The sequence below is a fragment of the Python bivittatus genome, unplaced genomic scaffold (assembly GCF_059951505.1).
Source record: "Python bivittatus isolate LINGU-HERP-01145 unplaced genomic scaffold, Pbiv_v1 ctg000430_np1212, whole genome shotgun sequence".
Classification (NCBI taxonomy): Eukaryota; Metazoa; Chordata; class Lepidosauria; order Squamata; family Pythonidae; genus Python; species Python bivittatus.
Window position 1 is genome coordinate 4259088 of NW_028277071.1, and position 16775 is coordinate 4275862.

The following is a 16775-nucleotide window of genomic DNA, read 5'->3' on the forward strand; positions in this document are numbered from 1 at the left end:
AGGCAAACAGGCAAAGAACTTGTCGTTTTGATTATTGATTTATCAAACTGTTGATTTCTGCTTTTAAAACAGTTGAACAAATCATGTCCAGCTGTGCTGCTCCAAAGCAGCCAAATGCCAATGCAGAATGTCCAACTGGCACACCGGGCAAAAAATTTATGCAAGCTAGTATTATTTCTTGTGTTGATACTACGATCAATTCCTCAAGCAGTGTGCAAAGTTCCTGATGTTAATTGCAATGTTGCTGATACTCTTCCTATTCTTCACAAATACTCTCAGCCTGGAGATATGACCATTGCCAGCATTATTTCTCAGGTCTATACATTTTCCAATCCAATTCTCTTTGACTGTCACCCTTCTGATGAACTTCAAGATGAAGTGATGTAAGTTCTTCATTTCTTCCCTCATAAGATTTCTTCACCAACATTGATTTGTGTGACACAAAGGTCAATTTATTTTGAAGTGCTAGAATACATTGTATTCACATATATCTTCATCTTCATTAACGGAATAGTTAATCTCTATTTTAGTCATGGATTTTGTTATTCAATTTCTATGGCTATTTGACTTGCAGTGTGACTTGTTCCCAAAGCTGAACATTCTAAGAGATGTGCTAATGCCACAACAATCCATGAATGAATAAAGCCAAGATCTATTTCAAATAATTCTGATATATTGTTCCTAAGCAAGACTTACAGGAGTGGCTTTATATGGCTCAATATTTTGTTACTTGGGTTTAGTTCTCACTGAAATCTGAACATCCATAGTCAGAAATCAGTTTTTGCACTAAGTTCAAGGGTACCAAAATAGCTCCTATGCCTTGGATGACAATCACTGCTTGAAGTTGGCTTGGGGAACATGAAGCCATCTGTATCCTAAATAAAATATAGTTTCCAAATGACAGCCAGTGTTTTTCAGGAGTACAGAGAAATCCAATGTCATGTTGGCCAAATTTATTTTTCCATTTTATTTTTCAATGACAGCTGAATAATATTTTCTAATACACTTGATGTAATAACACAATGTAGAACTAAAATGTAACATGTATTACACTCTTGAACAAAGAATTTAATTTTCATGACAGGGTTGTATTTCAGAGTTACCAATATGTTCTGGCCCTGGTGTTTGCAGTAAAGCAGATCAGTGAAAATCTCCAACTTTTGCCCAACCTCACCCTCGGGTTCAACATCTATAACAGTAATTTCAGTCCAAGCTGGACCTTCCTTGCCTCAATGAAACTTCTTTTCATGAACAGTACAATCATCCCAAACTACAAGTGTGACTTGGGGAACATTCCTATAGCAGCAATTGGAGGACCTGACATCTGTCTCCACATGTTGAACATGCTGTCTATCTACAAAATTCCACAGGTATTCCCAGGTTCATAGAAGCATCTCTCATTTATGTGATATTCTGTTGGAATTCATTGGAAGAACTGTGTTTTGGAGATAGGAAAAGGTTCATTCAAGTACCAAGGGAAATATTTCAATACGAGGATAGACTTTAGGGGTTTGTTGAATCCATTAAAAGAGGTGGTTCACAATGTATAATATAAAGGACAAAAGTGCCTATTTATGAATATTGAAACAGCTGCATCTTTTTCCAGGCTCTTAAAGCTTCTGCAGAAACTGCTCCAGGCAGTATCTGCCTGAATCTACCTGCCTCCTGGTAGAAATGTGCATTTGCAGAAATGGATACTACCTGTTATTTTCCCCAAGTTATTTCATTAATGTAAATCATAGGTAAAGAACACACACTGGATCAATGGCTGTGTCTGCCTGTGTGTGCCAGAGAGGCCCCATTTGGGAAAGGTGGTTCAGGGGTTCTTTGGAGTAAAATGGCCTTAGTCATTTGCAACCCTGAAGGTGCTCATTTTTCATCCTTACTCTCCCAATACATGTTCTGCAAAAAGGGTATCCAAATCCTTAATCTTAGCTTATCATAGGAGTTGAAGGGACCACAAAAGGTTTTCTTGCCCTCTTATGGCATATTTTGCATGCTTGATGTAATGAACCCATTTCTGAGTCAGTCAGTAGCTTATATAATATCCGTTAGCTGTTCTTCCACTTCAAGTTGTAGCTATTAATCTCCAAAGCTGAAGGTTTCCTAACATAAGAAAGAGTCTGTCTGGTGATGAAAGAGTCCATGTTGGAGAGTATGGTTTGGTCCAGAACTTAGATAAAGTGCCAGTGGAAAATACCAATAGTGTTCCTCTACCAAAAGATCAATTAAGAACACATGTAAAATGTCAAGGTAACAGTTGATTGCTGTCTGGGTCACCCTTATTTTGCTCAAATGTGAAGTTGAAGCCTCCTGCACAAAATGTGCGTACTGTAGCACACTCACACAAGCTCTGCCTTAACCTCTTGTGTTTTGCTTCCTGGTGAGGAGCTGTGAATAGAAGACAGCATAGATTCTTCTATGATATAGTGTTGATAGGAGAAGGGAGAGGCAGCAGATCTGGGTAAGTCATACCTAGGATGACTTAATAACACCAGAGAGTATTTTGAAAAGAAGAATCTTGGTCAGGACAGTGATGGCAAGTAATGAAAGTTGCTACAATGGCTAAAATGGACTTAGACAGTTCTAGTGGCTTTGAACATGGCTGGTTGATCTTAATCCAGAGAAACAATGGCTAGTATTCCTAAAACAGATGTGGGATCAAAACGCAGGACACAAATGCAGAATAATCAAGGCTTCACTGCAGTGTTTATTGAGCAGTACGTACTGGAGGGGGACCCCACCAGAAGTTAGTGGGAGGTACTCCCTTACAAGCAAAATGGATGTTCTGATATTTATACAGTTCTACAAGAAGGGGAAGGGAAAAAGAACGTATATGCATACATATTCATATGATGATCCAGGCATATCTAAATAGGCAATAGTTCTCAAGTTACTCTCTGCCCCTCTGTTATCTGTTAACTGCTAGTAAAACAATAGTGTCACAGAGAAGAAGACACAAATTAGTTCAAGGTGCCAAATGCCAGGAAGAAGGCATCCTCCCTCAGGGCAGATGCCCAGGTTGCTATGGGCATCTGGCCTGATTCACATCAGCTTCAAGGATGTTTCCACATGCCTTTATGTTTCAATCTTATTAAGGCGATCCCATTCATCTGAGGTCTCTAAAAACTTGTCTTTTTCACTCAAAGATTCACTTTTCTCACAGTCCTCTCCCCCTTTTTGACCTTCAGAAAGGTCAAATTCCAGGTCAGAGTGGAGAACTGGATTGAGCCTTACACTCTTCTGGAGGCAATTGTGAAAAACCCATTAAACATTGTCCAGTACACAGTAATAGGATTACTAGGGCCAGAAGAGGTAGGCATCCTAATGGTAAATTTCTCAGCCACCCAGTTCCAGGCAACCAAGAGGTGATCCAATTCTACAGATTACTGGGGGCTTGTTCAGTGATATGTTTTGCCAGATCCTTTAAATTTTGCACAGTGGCTGTCACACGCAAGGAATTGTCTGTCAGGTTAAAGCACCACATACCTGGAAATTCCTTGCACCAATAGGCCATTTTGAATAGCACAAAGTCAATGGCCAATCTATTTTGTAAGATTGCTGTTCTTAATTGTTCTTGCTCTTCATTTAGGAGAGCTATAGCACTTGAAGACTTGTGGATGCTTTTTATAACTAAACAGGCCAATTTTCTGAGATCCAGGTAAGCACAGGTTGCTAGACCTGGTGTTCCAATTATGGATACAGCAAGCCCGTAAACATTTTTGGTATTCAACAGCCCTATGTGGTCATCACAGGTACTGTCAAGTAGGGGGCCCTCTATCTGATATCTGTGCGATCGCCTGGGCTTATGATGAGTGTAATTTTGAACAAGTGGTACTACATAAAATGAAGTTAAATGCCCAACTGTGCAGGCGCCTCCCAAGGATTGTGCTGGGAAGTATGAAAAGGCATAGTTTCCACACAATAGATACCAGCCCTTTGATAAGTAGCAAGAAACTCTTACAGAGTTGAGGTGTATTACCCCTGAGCATTTTTCAAGAGCTGGTAGGGAAAGGCATGTCTTTTTTGTCTTCACCACCAACTACTCACACAGAGTTGGTCCCTGGCAAATTGCCCTTGGTTTTTACCCTGTATAATGCTTGGTTGGTCCACTGGTGTTTGGTGGTTGTGGACTGATAGTACAGGAGGGTTTTCCCTATGTAATCAAGGGTAAGTGGGTTATATGTAGGGAGTGATGCAGCAATGGTATGGAGCACATTTAGAAACAGGTCAGGTACTCCTACAAAACATGTTTTAAACACAGAATCCCAGTTGGTTCCCTCGAGAGCACAGAAGGGTTCACCAGGTGGGATTATTGAATGAACCAAAGTCAGATAGGAATTGATAGTAGGCAACCAATTCCAGTGGGTATTGGATCTTATATGCTGGCATTTGCAGATAGGCTATAATAAACATAAAAGTAAACAGAGCCATAGTTTTGCTGTGAGGCAGAAAGTAAAGAAAGAGAAACACAGTAAACAGTAAACAATTTAAATGACTGCAGGAGCCCAAGTATTAATATTAAACTAGCAACAAGAGTCCATTTTAAAATTTATCTTCAGAGCTCTTCGGGGTTTCGTAGTCAAAACTTCACCCTTCTTCTTTCTTCTTTTAATCTGTTTGTTTCCCGGGAGCTTTGAACATAGTCCTTGGTATTGCTTGCTTATGGGGCTGGAACTGGAGCGCACCTGAGATGACTTAAGTGAACCCACGAGGTCAGACTTTGCACTGCTGTGGGCTACTAACAGCACTTGGTATGGGCCTTTCCACCTTGGAGAGAAACAGTCTTTCCTTTGATGCACTTTTAATACACCCAGTCTCCTGCTTGCAACTGATCAAATGGTTCAGTTTCAGGTAGCCCGCTCTGATTACGATGTTGTCTGACTCGCTCTTGGGTTTGGCGCTGCTCCTGTTGAAAAGATTGTATAGCATGTAAGTAATTTGACCATAGGTTAGGGTGAACACCTTCTGGAATGGGGATCAAGCCAAGGCCCAGAGGCATTGGTCGCCCATATACAATTTCATAGGGAAACAGTTCCAGTTCCTTTAGGGGTGAACTTCTGATGGCCAACAGTGCCATGGGGAGTACATCTACCCATCCCCAACCAATTGTTTCTACATAGTTACTGAAGGTGCATATTACAATCAATAGGTGCTTCTTCTGTTTACATGGAGGCATGTCAGCAAAGTCAATCTGTATCATTTGGAAAGGATACTGCCCTTTAGGCAGTTGGGAAGGACGTGGCCTCAGTCCTCTCCCCTTAGAATGGGCCAGGCAAACTACACATTTGCCAACTATCTTCTGTGCTTCTGCATTAATCCCTTCACTTCCCCAATGTTGCTTAAATCTCTGAGCGAACGCGTCTGCTCCTTCATGACCTTGATCATGTAGCAACTTTAAAATGTGCTTAACTGGCATCCTGGGAATTATTACTTTCCCTTTTAATTTCCAGACTCCTTCTTCCTCCTTTGCTGCTTGGTTCTGTTTCCATTTCTTTTTCTCTTAGTGGCATATTCCTGCACCCAAGCTGCATCTGCAGGTACAGTGCAGGATAACAATTGCAAAAATTTCTGCTCTGGCTGTGGTTTGAGAGTGGCTTGCTTTGCTGCCCCATCAGCCAACTCATTGCCTTTAACTCCTGAATGTGCTTTAACCTTGACTATTGCTAAAGCTTTCGGGTTCTGGATGAGATCTAAAATAGCACGAATTAACAGGCCATATTTAATCTCTGTCCCACTGCTTGTCAGGAATCCCCCATTTTTCCACAGTTGACCATAATCTTGAGTTATTCCCCATGCATATCTTGAATCAATATAGATGTTAGCTGATTGTGTCCTTACATAAGACAAGGCTTGATGTAAGGCTACTAGTTCTGCTACTGTCAATGCTGTCGGCTTCTATAACAGAATGTTCTGTGGTGACTGCATAGCCTGCCTTGCGCTCTCCCCTCTCTGTGATGAAATTAGTACCATCACAGTAAATTTCAAAGTCTGCTGGATTCTGGAGACGAGCTTTAGAAAGTGTTACACTTGGATTCTGCAAAAGTTGCATGTCATATGATGTGAGGTGGGATGCTGAAATAGGTAGCAGATGCCCATGGTTTAAAAGGGCCTGTACCTCATGAATCGTAGACAAGGTGAATATGCTTGGGCTACTGGATCCAACTTGTAAGACAAATAAGCTACTGGTCTTTTTGAGTCCCCATGTTGCTGAGTTAAAACTTGGGGGGATCACTTCCTGTTTTCTTTACAGGAAATATCGGCACATTACATGAGCTGGAGGTCTCGTTAAGTACCTGTTGCCTGAGCAACGAATCAATCACAGGCGCTATGCCCTGCTCTGCTTCTGGCTTTAGTGGATACTGGGGCAGACATGGCCCAGATTTCCCTGGAAGGAGCTCCAATTTAAACGGACTGGCCCATTTTATTAAACCACAATTCCCTTCTGCAGTTGCCCACACCCCCCTTTGCGCTGCTAGTAGATATGAAGGCAGGGGCGGTGTGACAACTTTAGCAGATAAAAGCTGAAACACTGCTTCATGAATCTCTTGTACATTAACGTCATCCTCCTCTGGAATTAACAATTCCAATTTACCATTAGGATGAAAAGCAACCTGGCACTTCCATTTACACAAGAGGTCCCTTCCCAATAGGTTTGGGGACCCATCAGTGCCAATAAGAAAAGCATGTTCAGCAGTCAATGGGCCCAGTGAAAATAAAGTTGGCTCTGACCAAACATATTTAACAGGAATGCCAGAAATTCCTGTGACTACAACTCCTCTTTTTGTGGGCTGGAGTATTCCCTTAGCATCCTGGGCTCTTATCACTGACAAGTCTGCTCCAGTATCCACCAATGCATTAATATTCTGAGACCCCAATTTAATATTCACTTCCCCCTGACCAGTGGTTGTGACTCTCAGAGGAGCCACGGTGGCCCTCCCAGGGGACTCCTAATCAAATTAATCCTCAGCGGGAGCAGTAGCAGTGAGTCCCGCAGGAGCTTGATTCTGGGGACACTCCTTTCGCCAGTAGCCTTGTGTGGAAGGAAACATCCTGAATTCCTTCTGTTATTCTGAAAACTTCCTTTTTCTTGCCTCATGCTTCCTCTCCATCCAGATCCTCTTCTCCTGTCATAGACATATTTATCTTGAGGATTTCTGGTGGGCCCTTGACCCGTATGTAATTGCAAGGCAGCTATTCTGACTTTATGCTTTTCCTTTTTCTCCAGAAGTATTTGCCGACAACAGCGATGGGTGGCTTCATCCCTGATCTCATTGAGAGATCCACTTTCCCATCCTCAGAGATGGATTCTTAAAATCTGTTTCCTAGCCATGGTCTAGCTGATTAACAAAGTGCTGACAAACAGCATTCAGCATTTCTGTTTCAGGGTCCTGAGTTCCCCCATATTTCTTAAAGTCATCTATCAGTCTCTCATAAAAATCACCAGGATTTTCATCAGTTTTTTTTGTTTTACATCAGTGATTTTAGTCCAATCCATTACTGTTGGATAAATAACTGCAATAGCAACAGCAAAGGAATGTGCATTTGCAAATGATTGCTGAAAATTCTCTGCTCCATTATCAAGTTTTGGAGCTTCTGTTGGCGAGTTGGATTCTCAGGGATTCCAAGGAACGTGTACTTCTGTGACTTCCCTTGTGCCACTTGGTATACAATTTCATAGGATATAATTGAGTGTGAGATCTAGTGTGACTTGCCACGGGGCTGCTAATGGTGGAATCTGCTGGTCCAAGTGGGGAAAGGGGGCTGTAGCAGCTCTTTCCCCTACCCTTGCTTCAACTGCTGGTTGAGCAAATTGCCTGTCTTGCAAAGTTTCCCTTTGTTGATTAAGAGGAGGGGCTGTTAGCATGTTTTCCAGGAGAGGGTCTTCCCATTGTAGTAAAGTTAACTCTCTCTCCTCAATTAATTTTGACAAGTGGGGATAAAGTTGTGCTAAAGATTGAAATCTTTCCATCTCTGTGTTGATGGTTTGCTAGCAGCTTCTTTGTTTTCCCTGTTAACTTTTTCCTCTCCATCTGCTTGTGTGTCTGACTGCAGCTTTTGAAAGTTATTTTTCCAGCTGCTGGCTCTGCTTTCTGCTTTTCACCTAACAATTTCTGTATTCCAAATAGCAAATAGCTTTAATTGTTTTTCTTTGTCTTTGGGTGGGAGACTCAAAAAGTCTGTTTTTCTCCCAACTTCCCAAAGTGGCCACTGAGCACAGCTGTAACTCTTAGTACCATTATGCCATTGTTACATATATTTAATTTCTTCTAAACCAAACTTTTGCTGCATAAATCTAATGGGAGCTCCTTGTGGAGCTTCCTTCAAAGCATGCTTAGTATGCAAATTACCCATTTTTTTCTTTTTCTTTTTTTTTCTTCCCTTTCCTCCCAGAGACCCTTTTTAAACTTTAAATTTACTTATCTTTAATTTTCAATCTCTGCCCGCATTCGGGATGTGGAGGTTCCTCTTTTGCCGGCTTTTCCCTTCCTGCGTTGATTATTCTGGTCCTTTGATTCACGTGTATGGGCTGTTACAACCGGGGAGGATCAGCTTTTATGTGATCCTTAACACTTTCACTCAAAAACCTCTCACAGCCTGCCTGGACACTGTTAACACTTCCCTCCTTACCTATCAGCAGCTTAAAGCAACTTCATTCAAAGAGAAACAATAGGGAAAGGGAGTCTGAGCAGAGTCTTGGGGTCAGCCTCTGCTCGACACAAAAGGAACACATTCACTCTGCCAAGACCAAATTCTCCCTTGCTTTCTGGACACTCCTGGTCATCGCAATTAAGCTCGCAGGAAGCCAGGGGCAGCTAAGGATTTGGCATGGCCCAAATTTCCGGACAAACCTCCCTAGCCAAAATAGACTTTTAGACAAAGACAGTTGCCTTACACACACACCTAAACGGTGCCCTTATCTGGCAGCGGGAAAGGGACATGGAATCAGGCTCACAATAACACTCACCCTGAAGGGCGCCCTGCTGTCATCTCCGGTTGCAGCTCAAAAACTGTGAATCCCACTACTGACACCAGTTTCTGTGGGATCAAAACGCAGGGCACAAATGCAGAATAATCAAGCTTTCACTGCAGTGTTTATTGAGCACTACGTACTGGAGGGGGACCCCACCAGAAGTTAGTGAGAGGCACTCCCCCTACAGGCAAAATGGATGCTCTGATATTTATACAGTTCTACAAGAAGGGGAAGGGAAAAAGAACGTATACGCATACATATTCATATGATGATCCAGGCATACCTAAATAGGCAATAGTTCTCAAGTTACTCTCTGCCCCTCTGTTATCTGTTAACTGCTAGTAAAACAATAGTGTCACAGAGAAGAAGACACACATTAGTTCAAGGTGCCAAATGCCAGAAAGAAGGCATCCTCCCTCAGGGCAGATGCCCAGGTTGCTATGGGGATGTTTGTGATAAGGAGTTTACAACTGGCCTGGTTCACATCAGCTTCAAGGATGTTTCCACATGCCTTTATGTTTCAATCTTATTAAGGCGATCCCATTCATCTCAGGTCTCTAAAAACTTGTCTTTTTCACCCAAAGATTCACTTTTCTCACACAGATTAGGCATTTTTTTTAAAAAAAATTAATTCTAAAGGTTCATGTGTTCCTGAACAGAGGAAAGTTCACAATGTGTTTGAGGGTGAAACATGGAGAAAGACTCACCGAAGAGGAAAAATAACTTGGAACTAACATACCAAGCAGAAATGAAAAATAGAATGAAGAAAGAAAATCAAAAGTTTATCTGTCAGAGGTCATCAGTACATCCGGAACAGCTGCTAATTGGCTAATGGATGTACAGGTCCTATCTCTAGTTTAACACATAAATACTACAAAAAATTGGAATTGAAACCTGGGTTTGAGTTTGGTTGATGTTTAGAAAGCAGCAGTAAAATTTGGAAAATATACTTTTCTTCAAACCAAGAGAGGGACACACTAACATATTTTGTTTTGTTCTGTTTTTTTTCCCCAAATTTTCTAGCTCACATATGGCTCTGCTCCAGTAATGAATAAAGAAATCCAAGATGTTTTTTTACAACAGATGTTCCCCAATGAGGCCTTGCAACACAAAGGAATCCTCCAGTTACTGCTACATTTGAAGTGGACATGGATTGGAGTTCTTTCTGTGAAAGATGAAGCAGGAGAAAGGTTTCTACAGGATGTTCTCCCCTTGTTTTCTGAACATGGAATCTGCCTTGATTTTTTGGAATGGTTCCCAAATGTAGCCTTTTACAGTGATTTTATGGAAGTGATGGATAAAGGACTTGAAATATACAAAGTTGTTATGAAAAGCACAGCCAATGTGATAATTGTGTTTGGTGAACTTCGGACCATGATAATTTTAAGAACACTTCTCCGTTTTTCAGAAGTAGAAGATGTAAGATTGAGGGAAAAAATCTGGGTTATGCCAGTACAGATGGATTTTGCATCAGTATCTTTTCATAGAATCTGGGATATGCATTTCATTCATGGTGCTATATCCATTTCAGCTAACTCAAAGGAGGTGTTTGGATTTCAAGAATTTCTTCAAAGCAGAAATCAAACCTCAGAACCACATGATGGATTTATCAGAGACTTTTGGGAGCAAGTGTTTGATTGCTCATTTCCCAACTCTAAAAAAAAAATTAAAAGGCCTGAGAACATCTGTACTGGAGAAGAGAAATTAGAGACTCTTCCTACTTCTATTTTTGAAATTAGAATGACTGGCCACAGCTACAATATGTACAATGCTGTCTATGCTGTAGCACATGCTTTGCAGTCAATTCATTCTTCTAAATCCAAGCAAAGAAATTGGATGGATTTGGGGAAACAGAGGTTTCAGGAACTAAAATCATGGCAGGTAATGTCTAGAGCAGAGAACTTCAGGAAAAATTATAGTATTTAAATTTGCAAATTTTCACTTAAATCTTGAAAAATTCTCCCCAAGGAAATCTATCTTGTCCTTTTCTTTATATTCTGTCTGCAAAAGACACTCAGTATTGACAGTACAATCCTAACAGACATCATAAACAATTACATACATACACATACATCCAAACAGAAGTATGTTGGTACATACATATAGTCTTGCCCATATCCATCATGCTGTTCCTTCTCTGGGAAAGCACTGTTATGAAAATATAAAAACAGAAATAGGCACTAGTAAACCAAATCATTTTAAAGAAAGGCAGATATAGCCAAGCCTGGTTTACACTTAGATCTTTAAGTATACCTCTCCATATTTTTCTATACCCAATAAATTATTGGCAACCATTGTCACTTCCATTACATCCATCCCTCTCTCCCTACACAGCCATTTGCTCTTTGAAATCTCTCCCCTCACTTTTTTTGTGGACCTGATCAAGTCCATCTGAGTATGATTTTCTCAGTCTTTCCCTTCTACTGATGCCATTCACTCTTCCTTCTGCTTCTCTTTCATTCCCTCCTCATTCATTCTTTGTAGGTGACAAACCATTTCAAAGGACTTGTTTGTCACTTGTCCCTCTCTTTTGTATTTAATCCACATTTATTCAGCACTCATTCATTCTTAACCCTACCATGTATCTTTTTTTAAATAACCCATTCCACTTGCATTTAACTGTTATCTCTATCCTAATGTCCTGAATGTTTTGTTCCTCTTTAGAACCCATTCTTCTCAGTTACATGTATTCATTGACTTGATCTAGTTTCTTGGTCTATTACATTTCACATCCATACTCCTTATTGCATTGTCTTGCCTTCCATGCAGCTGCAATCATTCTGTGTACAGAGTCTGTCAATACACGATAATACTTAATAGTTTAGTCTTAGTCTTTATCCCAGATCAGTTAACTAATTACTGATCACTTCATTTTTTCTCATTCTTCCCTTACTTTCATCATATCCTTCTCTTTTCACATTCAGAAATGAAAATTCAACCTTTTATCTGCATGTCTCATTCAGGCCTACTAATTTCATTACATCTTTTCTCTGAATCAAGAAACATCCAATAATCTTTGTTCCTCCCATTCAGACATTTCTCAGGGACCTGCTGAAGAGTAGAACAATTCCTTGCATATACCCTGCCCAGCACAAAGTCCCACTGCATTGCCCACATGTTGTTCACTGTCCTGTCCCAGACCTGCCAATCCATAATCTGCCAAATGCTTTCTAGGAACAAGATATAATGACTGTTTTATATTTTTAATAATGATTGTTTTTATTTATCTATTCTTTTAATTCATTGCTGTACGCTGCCCAGAGTCACCTTTTGTGAGATGGGCAGCCATATAAATTTGAAAAATTAATAAATAAACAAATGAACAAATAAAATTCTCTACACATATATAAAACAAATGCCACATACATTGCATGAACAAACCATGCCTCCACGGAACAGACACAAAACCTGAACAAAGACTGAAGAACAATCCAAGCTGAAAGAGATATCCCATATGCCACCAGGTAGGAAACAGGAGGTCCAGTGCCCTCTGGTCAATGAGTATCCTTACCAAAAACATTCAAGATCAGGGTCCAATGCTCTCATTACATTAGACTGGATAGCACTGCCATTAACATATGTCTATGGATGGTTTTTCAGGATTCCTACATTCAGTGATTCACATTTCAAGGTATTCCTCACAAGCACACTTCTAAAATATGTGAGCAAAGAAAAGAAGGACCAGCAGGTGACAACATTTCCTCGGTAGAAAGACCAGAAGAAGCACACAGACTTCCTGAACAAGGACTGAAAATCCATCCATGGAAGAAAAGACTCATTGAATGAGCAATGAGGAGATTCACTTCATACCCAGGCAAAAATGCATGTTCTCATTCTCTCACGTTTGAAATATCACCACTCATTCCAGCTGAAATGTGCATTGTCGTGCGGTTACTGTTAAAGCAACTAGTGATAAAATAGGATGGAGCAATCATATCAGTTCTTCCATAACAAATTAAGTCTTACCAGAAATACAATAAATTTACCCTCCCTTTATGATTTCTCTCTTTCTGTCTGTCCTCAATTTAGCTTCGCCCTTTTCTGAGAAGTATCTCCTTCAACAATAGTGTGGGTGAAAAGATTTCCTTTGATAGCCATGGAGAATTTATTGGAGGATTTGATATTATAAACTGGATCACTTTTCCAAACCTGTCATTTTCTAAGGTGAAAGTAGGAAAGATAGACCCTTTTGCTCCTCCAGAGAATACCTTCAATATTCATCTGGATTTCATCACATGGCCAGAAAGCTTTAATCAGGTTAGAGACATGGACTTCTGCCTTAAATCATTTCAGCAAGTTTAAAACAAAATAAAATCCCCAACTTTTGTAAGTAGTTTGTTAGCTTAATTATTGAGTGGCACTCAACTTTCTGTTGCATGTGTTTCCTCTTGTAAGAAACATATAGTCTTGGATATGACTTAGTGTGATCTCTCACCCACTGCTTGATAATTATCAGGTTTGAAAGTAATATTAAGCAGTGAATCCTTGACAGGAAACTAGACTTTTTTATTTCCTTGTGGTAGATTTGTTATGAAGGGGCTGCATAGTACTTTTCATACATTGTTAGCTACATTGAGAGACATTTGTTCAGGACAAAAGCTGCAAATATTTAGCATTTGACCAACATATTTATCACACACATAACAATATTCCAAGAATATTGGAGATTCCAACAGTCAATTACCAACTAAGTACTCTTTGATTATTAATTATTAAACTAGTCAGTGTTGTCAGCATTTGTCATTTATGCACTCTGAAATGCTGATTCTCCAGCATGAAGTAAATCACAATTCTATCTATCTATCAATCTATCTATCCATCCATCTGAATGCTAAAGTATTATTCTTATTCTTTTTGGATTAGGCACACCCTATTTCTTTGTGTAATGATCATTGCCGGAAAGGATATAGGAAGACCAAGAAGGAAGGGAAGCCATTTTGTTGTTATGATTGCCTTCCATGTCCAGAAGGGAAGATTTCAATTGAAGAGGGTAAGAGATACCATGTACAGAAGTTTTTTTTTGTTTGTTTTTTGCTTTCTTAAAGAAAAAAGAAAAAAGGCAATGGGAGTGAATCAGCATGTGAACAGATGTCTGGGCAGGCATGCAATTCTCTTGTGAAATTATTTACAATACATAAGCTGCATGAGTTAAGGATACACTACATTCAGATATAAGGACAGGGGAGATGCAAGAAAAAGTCTTGATAAACTACATCCAAGGAGAGAATGAGACATAAAACAGGTGAAGGCTTTGAGTTGCCTGTTGAGGTTTCAAGTCCTGGATTATTCCCTGACCAGCATAGAATATGTTCATAAGAACAATGACATTCTAGTCAATCTTTACTCCTGCTGATGACATGGACAGGTGCATACATTTTTTGGCAACATCTTGGGATGTAGTTTGCAAGTACTTTCTTTCTGGGGCTGAGAAAGCGTGATTGGCCCAAAGTCACCCAATTATTTTTTTCATCTCTAAAGAGAGGACTGGAACTCACATTCTCTCCACTCCTAGACAAGCACCTTTAAGCACTACAGCAAACTGGCAGTCGAGTCAAAGGTCCCTAAATATTAAGTGAATAAGCTTGTATCTGAGCTTCATTGTAAGTATCTGCATCAAAGCTTTCTAATACTACAGTCCTTTTCAACCATCCCTGGCCAATTAGTCTCTGCATTACAGTGTTTCAATATTATAGACCCCTTGGTAATTGACCTACCACTGGGTATAACTGCATACAATGTGGGACAATGGGATAAGTTAGCATGACTATTTTTTATTCCTCCCAGATGATGCCAAGATTATTGGCAGGCTGACAGTTTACTTCCCATGTCCCAACATATCTCCTTTGGACAAATCAAATTCCCTTCATATTCATTGGTTTGTTTCTTTGATCTCATTTTCATGTTCATATCTCAGACTAAGCACCTCAAGGCCATGTTCTGTAAACAGGGGCCATGTGTTGATTAGTGTAACACATTATCAACAGATTTTGGCTGGTTGTTTTTAAATACAGATGACTGTTCTCTGTGTCCAGAAGATCAATACCCAAACCACAACAAAGATTCCTGCATTTCAAAAGTTATAACTTTCTTATCGTATGAAGAACCGCTGGGAACGAGTTTGGCTGTTTGTACTCTTTTGTTGGCTTTCATCACATCTTTGGTACTTAGGATCTTCATTCAATACAGGGACACTCCCATTGTCAAAGCCAACAACAGGAACCTCACTTACATTATCCTCATCTCCCTTCTACTTTCTTTCCTTTGTGCTTTACTATTTATTGGGAAACCCGATCAAATTGGGTGTCTTCTTCGACAACCAGCTTTTGGCAATATCTTCTCAGTAGCAGTTTCCTGTTTGTTGGCCAAAACCATTGTGGTGGTCCTAGCGTTTATGGCCACCAAGCCTGGGTCTAAAATGAGGAGATGGGTGGGGAAAAGAACAGTGAGCTCCATCGTTCTTTCCTGCTCTCTTGTTCAAGCCACCATTTGTGCCTCATGGCTAATGACATTCCCACCATACCCAGACCTTGATAATCACTCAGTGTCTCAAGAAATTGTACTAGAATGCAATGAAGGATCGGTGACCATGTTTTACTGTGCCTTGGGTTTTATGGGCTTTTTGGCCATTGTCAGCTTCTCTGCAGGTTTTCTAGCTAGGAAACTCCCTGACAGTTTCAATGAAGCCAAATTCATCACCTTCAGCATGTTTGTCTTCTGCAGTGTTTGGTTGTCCTTTGTTCCCAGCTACTTGAGTACCAAAGGAAAATACATGGTGGCTGTGGAGATCTTCTCCATCTTATCCTCCAGTGCTGGCTTACTGGGTTGTATCTTTGCCCCCAAATGTTTTATCATCCTGTTCAGACCTGAACTGAACAGCAAGCATTTGCTCATGAAGAAGTAGTGTTGAAATCATTAATCATAGTAGCAAATACAAATGCCAGTGGAAATGGAAGTGGGGTGAAAGGGAATGAGAAATTTCCTCAAATCCATCACCCTGTTATCATGGTACAAAGTATCTCTTCAAGGCAAATCAAAATGCTTCTCACATTTTAATGAACTTAATTTGTTATCTCTGGTGAATAATATGTGTTTTGGAATATATGCTGCCTGATGTATTCAATTTTTTTTCAATATTTTAAGGACTGGAGCTGTTTAAGGCACCTTGAAGATCATATTGCTATGTCTTCAAAGATACAGTGCCTCAAAAGCTCCTCAAGGTGATTTCTAATCTCTATTGAGTCAGAAATGTTGGCGGAAAATGCTTAAATATTAAGCATGCACCTATATAAGGCTTTTAATTTTATGTCCTGCATTGTAAAAATCATCACTCCTGTATGGTTTTATCCTGCCTGCAATAAAGCTTGTTATTTAGGCAAGATATCTGAGAGTCTATTTCCATTAATCCAGATCTGTTTTGGTAAGGATTGTATCTAATGTTTTTGTTGTGCAATTTGGATGGGACAGGAAGATAGTATTGTTTTATTTTTTTCCCCATCTCTAGCCTCAAACTCCAAATCTGAAAAGTCAGAAAGTAACTTTTGTGCTGACCTAAAGAAGTTCTATGTGTGCATTGTTAGAATCTCCCAGCATTATGCATTAATGACCTATTAAGTTTTCCTCCTTCAATAAATCTACAAACCATCATAGTTGTGGGGGAGGGAAGAATTTTGGAAAAAAGATGTCCTAAATGCTCTGAATCTGGATTGACATGAAGCAGCTGATGAAAATAGATCACATGGACTTCATATCCCAAAGTGCCTCATGAAAGCACTTCAAAGCTGTAGAATATCGGTTTCAGCTA

The 16775-nt window shown here is 40.0% G+C and overlaps 1 protein-coding gene across 1 annotated transcript; it reads left to right on the forward strand.

Annotated features, from left to right (window-relative positions):
- The first annotated feature begins 288 nt into the window (after positions 1-288).
- LOC112542913 (vomeronasal type-2 receptor 26-like) lies at positions 289-15875 on the forward strand. The gene is made up of 6 exons (XM_088144047.1): positions 289-383; positions 3192-3315; positions 9998-10393; positions 13004-13231; positions 13838-13964; positions 14986-15875. The coding sequence occupies exons 1-6, from the start codon at positions 289-291 to the stop codon at positions 15873-15875; spliced, it is 1860 nt and encodes a 619-aa protein (XP_088000173.1).
- Positions 15876-16775: the final 900 nt, after the last annotated feature.